We start from the raw sequence: 12801 nt of genomic DNA, 5'->3' as shown, positions 1-12801 counted from the left end.
TTAGTCATGGAGTGTGTCGGTTCTGTTTATGCTCAAATGCTCATTAATAAAATAAAAAATAAAATAAAATGCAGCACACATTTCTATTAAGTATTTCTGCAGATGTTGTGCACATATGCATCTTATATACCATGTCAATAAATGTTGATTGTATAATGCTGCAATAAGAGACAATGATGAGTTTTCGAGTATTTCAGAAATTGAAGAAATTTCTTCTTATCTTCTAGGAATCTTTTTCATGCACAACAGTCTCCAGAGTTTTCACAGAATAGTGTGAAACAAACAACAGCTGCAATAAATAAATAAACAAATCAAAAGAGTTACAATTTGCAGGTAGAACATGAAACAGGTAAGAAGTTGAGCAGAAAAATCATTTCAGAATGTACAGTTTTTTGAGCTTGCAGGTGGATTGGCTACAGTAGATGACCACATAGTTCTCTGTTAAAAAACAACATGATGTGTACATTTACTGAACCGGAATGAATGAATGACCTGTAAATGTTTTAGACCTGGATATTATTACATTTCTTTTAATTTATTATTTTCAACTTTTCATAAAAAAAAAAAAACAACCAAAAAAGAAAAACAGCATATCTGACCTTTCATTAGAAATGTGTATGCATTTTAATGAAAGAAGACAAAATGATTGGGATGTGTTAAAATTTTCATAAAGAAAGGTACCCTGGATTTTTAATTCCAACATACAGGCATAACATTATGACGTTATAACATTATGACCAGTGAATTAAATAATACTGATTGGTTCATGGATATTGTGAGGGAAGACATGCAGCTAGTTGGTTTGAAAGAGGCAGATGTAGAGGACAGAGTAGTATGGAGACAGATGATCTGCTGTGAAGATCCCTAATGGGAGCAGACGAAAAGAAGAATTGAATAACAATGATTATCTCTATATCATGGCACCTGTAAGTGGGTGGATCATATCAGGCAGCAAGTAAACATTTTGTTCTCAAAGTTGATGTGTTAGAAGCAGGAAAAATGGGCAAGCGAAAGATTTGAGTAAGTTTGAGCTCCAAATTGCTGAAGGAGTTAATGCTGTTGATGATCGACAGATCAGAACTGTTTCGGAAGCAAAAAGGTGGAACGACAATGTATAATACATCATAAGAAACATTTCTCTTTCTTTCTTTCATCTTCTCCCATTAGGGGTCGCCACAGTGGACCATCCGCATGTTTGATTTGGCACGTTTTTACGCTGGATGCCCTTCCTAACGCAACCCTCCTTATTTATCCGGGCTTGGGACCGGCGCTAAGGCTTGTGCAACCCTAATGGATTGAGTTGGTTCCCTGACCGGGGATCGAACCCGTGCCGCAGCGGTGAGAGCACCGCATCCTAACCACTAGACCACCAGGGAAACCTTATACATCATAAAGAACATAATATATATAATGTTATGTCGGAGTAGAGTATATCCCAATGTAATCATTTTAACTTAGTATAGGTCAAAACACAAAGACTATGTTTTATGGCAGTACAGAGGTTTAACCTGTGTGACCTGATTGTTCAAAAATAAAATTTTTCAATCACCTTCTGGCAGACATAATAATGCTTTTTGATCTCAGCATCCTATTGCACTTGTAAAAATTAAGGACAAATTAAAGTAAAAACCGAGATCTTTGTCGATGATGTCAGGAGCACTCTTCTGGCAAGCTTTGGGTCTACACTGCCACAACTACATACACTATATGGACACATGGCTTTCCCAGCCATATGTGGTTATTTCCCAAACTGTTATCACAATGCTGAAGGCACACAAATGTATAGAATATCTTTGGATGAATTAGCATTACCTTTCCCTTCAATTGAACTAATAGACTAAAATCTGCTCTAGCATGACAATGCCTTTGCGCACAAAGCAAACTTCATGAAGATATGGGTTGGAGTGAAAGATCTCCTGCTATAGAGCTCTGACCTAAACACGTTTGGGATGAATTGGAACATTGACTGCTCCCCCAGGCCTCACCTAAATCAGTACCTGTCTTTACTAACACCCTCGTGTCTGAATAAGCACAAATCTCCACAAGCACCCTCCATAATCTAAAGGAACATCTTAGAAGAATGGAGGAAATCATAAGAGCAATTTGGGACTAAATGCGATGCTCATGCGAATGCAAATACCATACTTATGACCAGGTTTCCACAACATTTGGCAATATACAGTTGTGTGAAAAAGTGTGGCCATCTAGTTTTGGATATGGTTTTCCCTCAATAATAAAAACCTTCATTTAAAAAACTGCATGTTGTGTAATCTTTTACTAATATTTAAATTAGTTTGGTGATCTGAAACATTAAAGTGTGACAAAACATGCACACACACACAAAAAAAAAATAATAAATCAAACACGTTTTCACACCACTGTAGTGTAAATGTTATGTCTGTGTTGTCAAGGTTTGTCAGTACTAAGATAGTTTGAAATAGGGATGAGAAGATGGAATTATGCAGTGCCAAAATAACAATCCAGAAAAGGATTTCATGCAGTCACGCACGTGTATAGTGAATGTCAAAACAGACTTTAAACTGAAACCTGATCATTATTTCTGCAGTCTCCAGGCCTCCACACGAGTAGTTGGAACACTTGTGGTTCAGAAATGCTCTAGCAGAGTACCTGGGCTTTTAAATATGAACATTACAGGAACATGCAATAGTTAGTTTTAATCAATTTCTATCTTTATCTCCACAGAACTTTCTCAAATTAGACTCAAAGACAAACTAGTATTTACTAAAACAGGTCATCTTTAATTTTTTACAATATAAATGTTTAAAAACATTTAAAAGCATTTCCAACATGTTCAAATTTCTCATCACTTATAAATCAAAAGCTCCATCTCTCCACCCAGTGTCTATTCGTTTTCTGTGGATTTCCCTGCTTTTCCTGTCTCAGTCCCGCGGTGCAGGTTGCAGAGGCTTTGTGTTTTTGCGGTATTTACACTGCACCCAGACTCTGTACATGGTCAGCTGTTTCCCCCGGTTCACCTGCAGTCTCCTGTCCACCAAATTCTGCACCTTCTCAAGACCAGCTTCACAGAACATATCATGTAGCTCTTCTGTAAGAACAAGGGCAGAGAAAACAACAGACAGAGCAAGGGATAAAATATGAGTAACAAGTGAAATACAACACAACAAACTGGTATCAAGTAAGATCAACTTACAGATATCATTTGAAATGTAGTAGTAATGTAATTTCCACAGCAATTCTTTTTTTTTTTTTTTAAGAAAAAAGTTGTACTGGACGCGTACCCTATTAATAAACCTGCTGCGACAAATAAAGTGCTGCATTTCTGTACAAGCCATATTCAGACTTCGGTTGTGCACAAAGCGAGGGGTTATACAGCAATTACACCCAATTATTAATTTCGGATAAAACTGAATGGAGCATGACAATTTCTGCTCATGGCTAAACATGCTCAATATCGCACATTTGTTTACATTTAAATAGAGAAACCTAGATATAGTGCAGAATCTTAAAACTACATAGTAAAGATATTGAACATTTACTTTCTTAGTTTTAATATGGTGTCAGACGTTTGGACTCAATTGTGTACCTGTTAGTGTTTACGGGTTAAGCTGGACTACAGAACTACATTCACACACATGGTATAGTCCTGGAAACCTTTCTGCAATGTTCTGGATGGCTGAATGGTGATACATTATGTTGTGTGTGTGTGTGTGTGTGTGTGTGTGTGTGTGTGTGTGTGTGTGTGTGTGTGCTCTTTACCTTGGGTGAAAAAATAGACCCGTGTTCCGTCTCCTCTGACATAGAAATTTTCAGATAAACACCTCCCTGAAACGTGAAAAACGTACAAAATTAATCTCCAAACAACACCCTGACAAAAGAACAGAACAGAATGACACGTGCATCTGAGGCATTTTAAAGTTCCAACCCTTTTTGAAGCGAAGCTGGGCCAAGTCGTAGCGTCCATAGTCCCGCAGTAACAAAACTCCACCGGGTTTGAGCAAACTAGCCAGCTTACTAATGGAGCTTTGCATCCTCCAGAAAAAAAAAGAAAAAAATTTTTGCATTACATTTTTATATTGTTAATAAGCATTAATAATAAGATAATGATATGATTCAATGAAATAGAATTTTTTTCTAATCTACTAATCTACAAGAATAACAGTTTAACAGTTATGTAAATTTGGTAACGTAACATCTTCTCGAAGAAATACACTATACGGGCAAAGTTATTAGGACAACTGACTTTTCCAGCTATATGCGTTTCCTCCCCAAACTACATGCATGCAGTAGATTTTCCCTTCACCCAAACCTCTTCTGGCTTTAAAGAACATATGCTTTAAATGGTTTGACGTGGAAGATTTTGAGTGGCCTGCTATGGAGTCTATTGAAACCTACTGAACATCGTTGGTATGAACTGGACTGCTGACTGCACCCCAGGCCTCCTCGCCCTACAGCATTACCTGGCTTCACTAACACTCTAGTGGCTGAATGAGAACTAATTTCTACAAGCACACTTTCTGAAATCTAATGGAGTATCTTCCCAGAAGAGTGTAGGTTGTTATAACAGCAGATGGGGTCTTAAATGGGATTAAACTTTCTTTCGGCTTCTCCCATTAGGGGTCGCCACAACGGATCATCCGTATTCATGATCCGCATGTTCGATTTGGCATGTTTTTACACTGGATGCCCTTTCTAACGCAACCCACCCCATTTATCCGGGCTTGGGACCGGCACTTAGAGTGCACTGGCTTGTGCAACCCTAATGGCTGGGGTCGGTTCCCTGACCGGGAATCGAACCACTAGACCACCAGGGAACTTGGGGTCTTAATTGGGATTAAATGTTATAAAAGTAAAATTATTTTATGGTCAGGTATCCCCATTTTTAGTCCCCATAATGTATCTTCTTAAGCTGTCTGGGTCAGCCAGTCATTCTGGAGTCATTCTGGAGTCATCTGGACGTACACCTGAGACTAGAACGAGGCGACATGCACTAAAATCTGTCCTATGCATCAACACACTCACTTTTCAGGGTGGAGAGCAGAGAGGACAAATATGAGAACAATGACATCGAGGCTCTGCTCTGGCACTGGATAGGCAGCTGTGACGTCGCTCAGGTCGTGGACAAAGGCGTGACATCGGAATGGGTTGTACTCCGGGTTCGACTGCAAAGTTAATTAATCAGACTGTAAAAAAAAAAACAGCTTTGTGTCTCAAATGGAAAACTTACGCCCTATTCTGGACCATCATTGAGCACTAACACTAAGCTAGTTACCTAGTGCAATTAGGAGTTGAATGTAAAACCTCTCATGTAATTACTTTTGAATGCTAGTTTGAGTTTTTACATTAGAATGCAGCTTAGGACAACCATAAGAACAAGATTTGCCGTGCATTAAATTAAAGAAACATTTCATAGCTAAGTGTTGAACACGGATGTTTTGGCTTTGGGTGTTCTGTCCGGTGGGTGCTGCTTTTCAAATTTCCTGATGTGTAAAATAAGCAGGAGCATTGCTGCTACTTGTGCACATGCATGCAAAATCATACATCCTGTCGAACAGAAAGGCTTCTTTATGCAGTGACGTGCCTCGTCACAACACCCCGGTGTGAAATGTTTTCCTAAAACATCACAACATTACCCACTAGACTGCTAACTCGGAAAGAAAGAGCCTGTGACTGTTTTTTTTGGTAAACATATTTATGTTATTTACAAAATATACTGTACAATAAACTGTTGAAATGTCAAAGTAGCCCAATTATAAACCTGGAATTAAAGGAAAAATATCAATGTCTATTTGGGGTCATTTGACCAGAAAATTGGGACTCCTGAGTTAAAGGAACAGTGGCAAAAACTGAAATGTCCCTTATGATGTAGCTGATCAGCAGAAACATGTCTAAAGTTTCTGTATAGTCTTTAGTTTTGCTCTAGAACTGCATCAAAAGAATATTAGAAAAAAGCCAGATAATTTTTCATTTGAACCAAATCATTTTGCATACAAACCAATGCTGAATGCATCATTCATTTGGCATGATTCCAAACATTTTGCCTAGAAAGGAAGTGATCCTTAGTATATAGCTAACATGATGTCATATGGTGTCAATGTCTGAAGAATTATGTATTTAAAACAAAAACAATGCTTTCATATATTGCATGCTTAACTGGAAGATAGAAACCTCACTTTAGATTGTTAGCTACATTAAAGCAAACTCAAGCTGATTGGTACATGAACAATGTGCTTGCCTTTTGTTGCCCCCTTTTTTTTTGTCCATTCGAAGTTAAAAAAAAATATATATATATACACACATACACACATACATCCATTTCCTCTTTCTGATCATTAAAATGAATGCATGATTCTTTTTTTTTTTCTTGTGTTCCTCTTACAAACTTGGTGGAAACCAGTAACGAACCAGTGGCGATCTTTAAAAAAGGTGTTTATGGATGGCGTAGAAGTTGTTCCAGTACTTAATGAGGGTTTTGGATTTTAATGACGCTTTCTCTTACCTTGACGAGGTCAATAGCTGTGCTGGAGAAATCGCAGCAGTACACAAAAAGACCTGGATCACTGAATTTCGAAAGAAAAGAATGCCATGCTTAAAGGTGTTTATGAATATAAAGATGTATAAAGGACAAAGAAAAAAAATCTGATAAATGACTAATACTACTACTGCTGCTACTTTTCAACAGAATTTTTACCCACAGCATCTGTATCTTGTGGGTTCATTTGGACTTATTTCCCTGTACTGAGCAGTAAACAGAAAAATTACTGGGGCGATTGTTTGTCACCAACAACTGCCCTTAGACATGCGTTAAAAGTGAATTTTACTTGAACAGATATTCTTCTTTTTTTGCCTGTAAACAGATATGGCAGCTAAAGAATCGATTACCACCACCTGGGTATTCCTGTAGTAGTGTATTGTGTTAAAGTGCTCATGTCTTACTTGTTTGTCTTGAGAATGGGAAAGACTGTATTGCCAACTCCACAGCCTACCTAAGGCAAAACATGTGTTTATTTTCATATAAAGACTAATAGATCACCTCGCACACCCCCAATATATACGCACGTGCCTGCACACAAACACACGTATATCAGCTGACTAACCTCCAGAATGCGGTAGGAGGCTGAAGCTCCGGGAAACGCTGCTGCTTCTTTGTTGACAGCAGATTGTGTCTCTTCACCATTCAGTTCCAGCTTCACCGTGGTCTGGACGAGATCCTCATCAGACGCCGCTTCTCCTCCTGTACTCTGGGAACGCTGAGGGCCGAGCTCGGGGAACTCAGTGAAGAGCCAGTGGCGATCTTTAAAGAAGCGGTTCTCGTGGATGCCGTAGAAGTCGTTCCAGTACTCATTGGCTCTATTCTCAAAATCATCTGTTGTAAAAAAAAATAATAAAGGAGATAAAATGAAAAATAAACTTACTGGTAGAAATATATTATGCAGGCTCAAAAGAACAATGGAAGAAATTATGCTAGAATATTAAAACAATAAACCTGGCCCTTATAGGAAAATATAACACTTTATCATGTTACAGAGAAAGCACAAGGCCCTCCATCCTGAAAACTGAGACATTGGTGACTCCTTAAAAAAAAAAAATCCTTACAATATCAAGTACGCTTTGTGAAATCTAAGCTGGTACTGAAGTAATAATACTGTATCAGAACATTTAATTAATATAAAACTTAAGAAAATTAAACAGCAGATTCTGACCAGAAGCGTGTACATGGCAGTGAGATCACAAGCTATCCTCCTAGAGGTCAACCAATAAAGGTTTTAGCTGAAGTATAGATTCAAGTTAAATGTCATTCATTCAAAATGATGTACGTGTCAAATTTGAAAAACAGAAAATAAATATTACATGGAAAAAATAAATAAATAACTATAATTAAAAAAAAGGTCATGTTGACAATTATAAAATTATACTTGTATGTTAATTAACCTAATAGTTCGAATTTGTGTTAATTAATAGTTTATTCATATCATGAGACTAATATCCAAATATCACTTTACACCACACTATACTGCACATGAACACTTTAAGGACAATCACACTAAATAATTTGTACTCTGTCGATACGCATCGATGTATATACATATATTTTTCTCTACTTTATACTTTTATTTACTTCATTTTTGTTTTTATTCTTATAATCCATTTCGTTTCTCGTGTTAAATGTTAGACAGTCGTATAAAGCATTGTCGTACATGTCGTACTCTGTATGTATGTGTGTGACAAGTAAAATATGAATTTGACTTGAAATATCACTCGAATACCCCACTTATATCACCCTTTTATATATGTTTTGAAAATAGATTTTCTTATATTACATTATAAAATACAGTGTAACCTCGATACTCGTGGGGGTTACGTTCTATCGCGAGTTCCAAAAAAATAGTGAGGGTTTGACCCTCTTCTTTTGATGGTTTCTTTTTCAAGGGGAATTGTACATGTACTGAAAACTGTCAACAAACATTGTGAATTACTTGTCAAATGTTTTATTTACTACTTTAAATAAATATTCCAATAAACAAAATTTTTTTCAAACATTTTTATGTAATTTATTAGTAAAAACTGTTTTAAAATGTTACTCTGAACTTTCAAGCCACTCGCGAATGATCGGATTCTACGTCCGGTTCCAAATGGAAAGTCACAAACTATCCAAGTAGCAAGTGTCAAGGTCGCGAGTATCGAGGTTCCACTGTACATAATGTTGGTAAAGAAGCCAAGAAAAGACATAATAGTGGCTGCATTTTTTTCCCCCTTCATCGAATCTAGATTTCTTCATTTAAAAATGAAGTAAATCACTTCCCTTTTTTAATCACTGCTCAGGAAATCGGTTCTCCAGTTGCACAAATTTAAAAGGCAGTTTGGGCCCTTTAGAATTTTCTATAGTACTCTTGGCCATGTGACATTACATTAGGAGTACACAGCAAAATCCTCCTTTATAAACTCAAAGGTTTGTTCACTACTTACTCTTGAGTTACACAAAATTTCGAGGAATCCAATAGTTACTCATACTCTTAAGATTTACTTAACACGTATCATATTGTTTACAACAGAAAGAATGTAATGTGTCTGTGTGATTAGTGATTAAAAGGGAAGCTGCACTCATGCACATGCTGTACCCACCTTGTTTCTCTGCTGGAAGAGGTTCACTGTTCTCCTGCACTTTTCTCCGGGCAGCATTTTCCTGCTCTTCAGACCACTGAACGTTATCCCTATTAATACAACACAGAAAAAAACTAAACCTTCATGAACCAACTCTTGTTTTAACTCATTGAGCCTAATGTAGAACAGAAATTCATAGAAATTATTATTTATTCAATATAATGGGTGGAAGTGTTTAAGAAATACAATAATGTCATAGAATATACACTGAGTAGCCAGATAAGAGCAGATCACTAGGTGCACATACCCTATAACCCACAGGGAAACACTCGTACAAGTGCATCAAGCCTAAAATTGCTTTTAGAGTACACTCACAGCACTTTTTTGCTGGTCTGTTGGTCCACATAGTGCAAAAATGATCTACAACAGGGTGTTGTGTTACAACAAGGTTTAATTTCCAATATCAGGATGTCCCAAAGTGTTTATTTTTTCTTATACACTTCAGCATTTTATTTATATGTAATTTTTTTTATATAAAAGATATGCTATATTTTATATCACACACGCACACCTCCTTCACAGAAAACCTGTAGTCAGACTTTACAATAACTCTTCTCTGTGTCAGGAGAGGGATATCCTTTACTGGCATCCATATGCTGTAAATAGGGACATATACATTCTGTGCACTTCCTCATTTATTAACCGTAACGTTAATCCCATCAATGCATCTTAATATACAGACACTTCGGTTGTCCACCTAATAGCACTGATATGGTCATGTACTTTTATTCTTCCTTTTAATTAATAGCCGCACCCGTATATTCAATTATCAAGCACACAGTGATGTTATATTACTAATAGGCAACATTATATCTCATTAATGCACCTTAATAAGCAGTTCTCAGATTCCCACCTGAATCTGCTTTTTATATGCAATTTATCATTTACCCTCTTTCTCTTTCTCGTTTTATTGACCCCAGTAATTAGGGTTGCAAAAGCCAGTGCACTCTTAGTGCTGAGATAAGCCCAGATAAAGGAAGGGCATCCAGCATAAAACATGTGCCAAATCAAATATGCAGATCAAGAATCAGAATTTCATACCGGATCGGTCAAAGCCCAGTTTACCATCAGGGAAAGGAGAAGTGGAGGAGAGTGGAGGTTCGGGTTGGTAAATTAAATGTTGGTACTATGACTGGTAAAGGAAGAGAGATAGCTGATATGATGGAGAGGAGAAAACTTGATATGTTGTGTGTTCAGGAGACCAAGTGGAAAGGGAATAAGGCCAGGAACATTGGAGGAGGGTTTAAACTGTTCTATTATGGTGTGGATGGAAAGAGTATTGGTGTAGGGGTGATTCTGAAGGGGGAGTACAGTAAGAGTGTAGTGGAGGTAAAGAGAGTTTCTGACAGGGTGATGAAGGGGCGATGATAAATCTCATCAGTGCCTATGCTCCACAAGTGGGTTGTGAGATGGAGGAGGAGTGAGTTAGATAAAGTGGTAGAAGGTGTACCTAGAAATGAAAGATTGGTGATTGCGGCAGATTTAAATGGGCATGTAGCTGAAGGGAACAGAGGGGACTAGGAGGTGATGGGTACGTATGGCTTTAAGGAGAGGAATGTGGAAGGGCAGATGATGGTGGATTTTGCTAAAAGGATGGAAATGGCAGTGGTGAACACATTTTATCATAGGGTGACGTATAAGAGTTGAGGAAGGTGCACACAGATGGATTATATTCTACGTAGGAGATGCAACCTGAAAAAGATTGGAGACTGTAAGGTGTTGGCGGGGGACAGTGTAGCTAGACAGCATCGGATGGTGGTCTGTAGGATGGTTTTGGAGGTGAAGAAGAAGAGGAGGAGAGTGAAGACTTGAAGAATAAGATGGTGGAAACTGAATTAGGAAGACTGTAGTGGGAGATTCAGGGAAGAGGTCAGACAGGGGCTCGGTGGTGGTGAAGAGGTGATTGGGTAACTACTGCAGGAGTGATAAGGAGACAGCTAGAAAGGTACTTGGTGTGACATCTGGAAATAGAAAGGAAGACAGAGACAATGTGGTGGATTCAGGAAGGCGCAGAAGAGCATTAGGAGAAAGAGGTTGGCAAAACAGAATTGGGATCAGCAGAAAGATAAGAAGCAGGTAAAAAGGGATGTGGCGAAAGCAAAGAAAAGGCATATGAGGAGCTGTATGAGATGTTGGACACTAAGGAAGGAGAAAAGGATTTGTAATGATTGGCCAGGCAGAGGGACCGAGCTGGGAAGGATGTGCTGCAAGTTAGAGCAATAAAAGATGGAGGTGAGTGTGTTGAGAAGATGGACAGAATACTTTGAGCAGCTGAGGAATGAGGAAAATGAGAGAGAGGGAGAGAAGGTTGGATGATGTGGCAGTGGTGAAGCAGGAAGTGGATAGGATTAGTAAGGAGGAAGTGAGAGCAGCGATTAGAAGGATGAACAGTGGAAAGTCAGTAGGACCAGATGACATACCAGCATGGAGATGTTCAGGAGAGATGGCAGTGGAGTTTTTACCCAGATTGTTTAACAAGATTTAAGAAGGTGAGAGGATGCCTGAGGAATGGAGAAGCAGTGTGCTCATCTTGTTGCTTGTACAGTGTTGTATATCTGTGTACCGGCTGCTGGAACATTACAATTTCCCTTCGGGATTCAATCAATCCATTAATCCATCAAGCAACCAACCAACCCATTTATCCATCCATGGAAACATTCATCTACTCTACATGGACAAAAGAATAGGGACATTAGATGTTTCCTGACATGTATGGTTCTTCTCCAATTTGTTACAAAAAGCAGGAGGCACACAACTGTATAGGACGTCTTTGAATGCGGTATAATAACATTTTGCGTTCACATCAACTTGGAAACCCAAACGCGATGCTGAATACTATATTTATGCCCTCAAAGTTTTGAAAATATAGTGTATTTATATATACACACATCTATTTATCTATACATTTATAAATCAATCCATCCATCCATGAGCAAGACGATGACGTAGCAATCACGTGTTTAAGTCGCTACAGTACTACACCAGTATGTGTAGCAGTAGGCTCTGTGTGTGTGTGTGTGTGTGTGTGTGTGTGTGTGTGTGTGTGTGTGTGTGTGTGTGTGTGTGTGTGTCTCTCTCGCTCGCTCGCTCGCTCACACTTCAGTGTTGTTACTGTACTGCGCGTTTTTGGATGCAAGACCCGGCTATTAAAATCCCCAAAGTCGGAAATGGTTCGGTGTAACACACACCCAGGCAACAACAGCCATATTGATAATGATTAATAATAAGGAAACGTGTGTAGTAAACAGACCCATAGCGCTGTAAGAGCGTTCACTAGAGTTATTCAGACACATTGCTCCCACACGGGCTTTCACATACCAGGCGTTGTGCTGAAACACTTCCCGCGGGTCTGTGAGGAACCGAGTACCGAACTGAGGCCGCTTGATTCCGTCCACCGGCTCTGGTGTCGCTCCATTCGCCGAGTCTGTCATGTTCCCTGCTAACACACCGGCACGGTTTCCCCACCCTTATTCCGTCTAACTCCACCTCCTGTACTGGAGCTGAGGGGAGGGGCCTTGTGGCCCCGCCCCCTCCGTCAACATCTATCTAGATAAGATAAACCTTTATTCGTCCCACAGTGGGGAAATTTCTAAAAATTGATCTATCTATCTATCTATCTATCTATCTATCTATCTATCTATCTATCTATCTATCTATCTA

General features: G+C 38.6%; 1 protein-coding gene across 1 annotated transcript; it reads right to left on the bottom strand.

Annotated features, from left to right (window-relative positions):
- Nucleotides 1-2738: 2738 nt before the first annotated feature.
- Nucleotides 2739-12615, bottom strand: mettl2a (methyltransferase 2A, methylcytidine). The gene is made up of 9 exons (XM_046866891.1): nucleotides 12460-12615; nucleotides 9103-9191; nucleotides 7077-7345; nucleotides 6916-6965; nucleotides 6479-6539; nucleotides 5002-5141; nucleotides 3905-4011; nucleotides 3739-3804; nucleotides 2739-3067 (listed from the first exon to the last, which is right to left on the bottom strand). Exons 1-9 carry the CDS (start codon nucleotides 12570-12572, stop codon nucleotides 2901-2903), a joined length of 1062 nt encoding a protein of 353 aa, XP_046722847.1. The 5' UTR covers nucleotides 12573-12615; the 3' UTR covers nucleotides 2739-2900.
- Between the last annotated feature and the right edge of the window lie 186 nt (nucleotides 12616-12801).

Source organism: Silurus meridionalis, chromosome 14 (genome assembly GCF_014805685.1).
Source record: "Silurus meridionalis isolate SWU-2019-XX chromosome 14, ASM1480568v1, whole genome shotgun sequence".
Lineage (NCBI taxonomy): Eukaryota > Metazoa > Chordata > Actinopteri > Siluriformes > Siluridae > Silurus > Silurus meridionalis.
The sequence above is the reverse complement of the archived record's forward strand: the minus strand, read 5'-3'. Positions and strand labels throughout refer to the sequence as shown.

Coding starts and splice junctions, on each gene's coding strand:
- mettl2a (XM_046866891.1), bottom strand. CDS start 12,572: ATGACAGACTCGGCGAATGGAGCGACACCAGAGCCGGTGGACGGAATC. Junction 7,346..9,102: donor TCTTCCAGCAGAGAAACAAG/GTGGGTACAGCA, acceptor TTTTTACAACAG/ATGATTTTGAGAATAGAGCC. Junction 6,540..6,915: donor CCCATTCTCAAGACAAACAA/GTAAGACATGAG, acceptor TTCGAAATTCAG/TGATCCAGGTCTTTTTGTGT.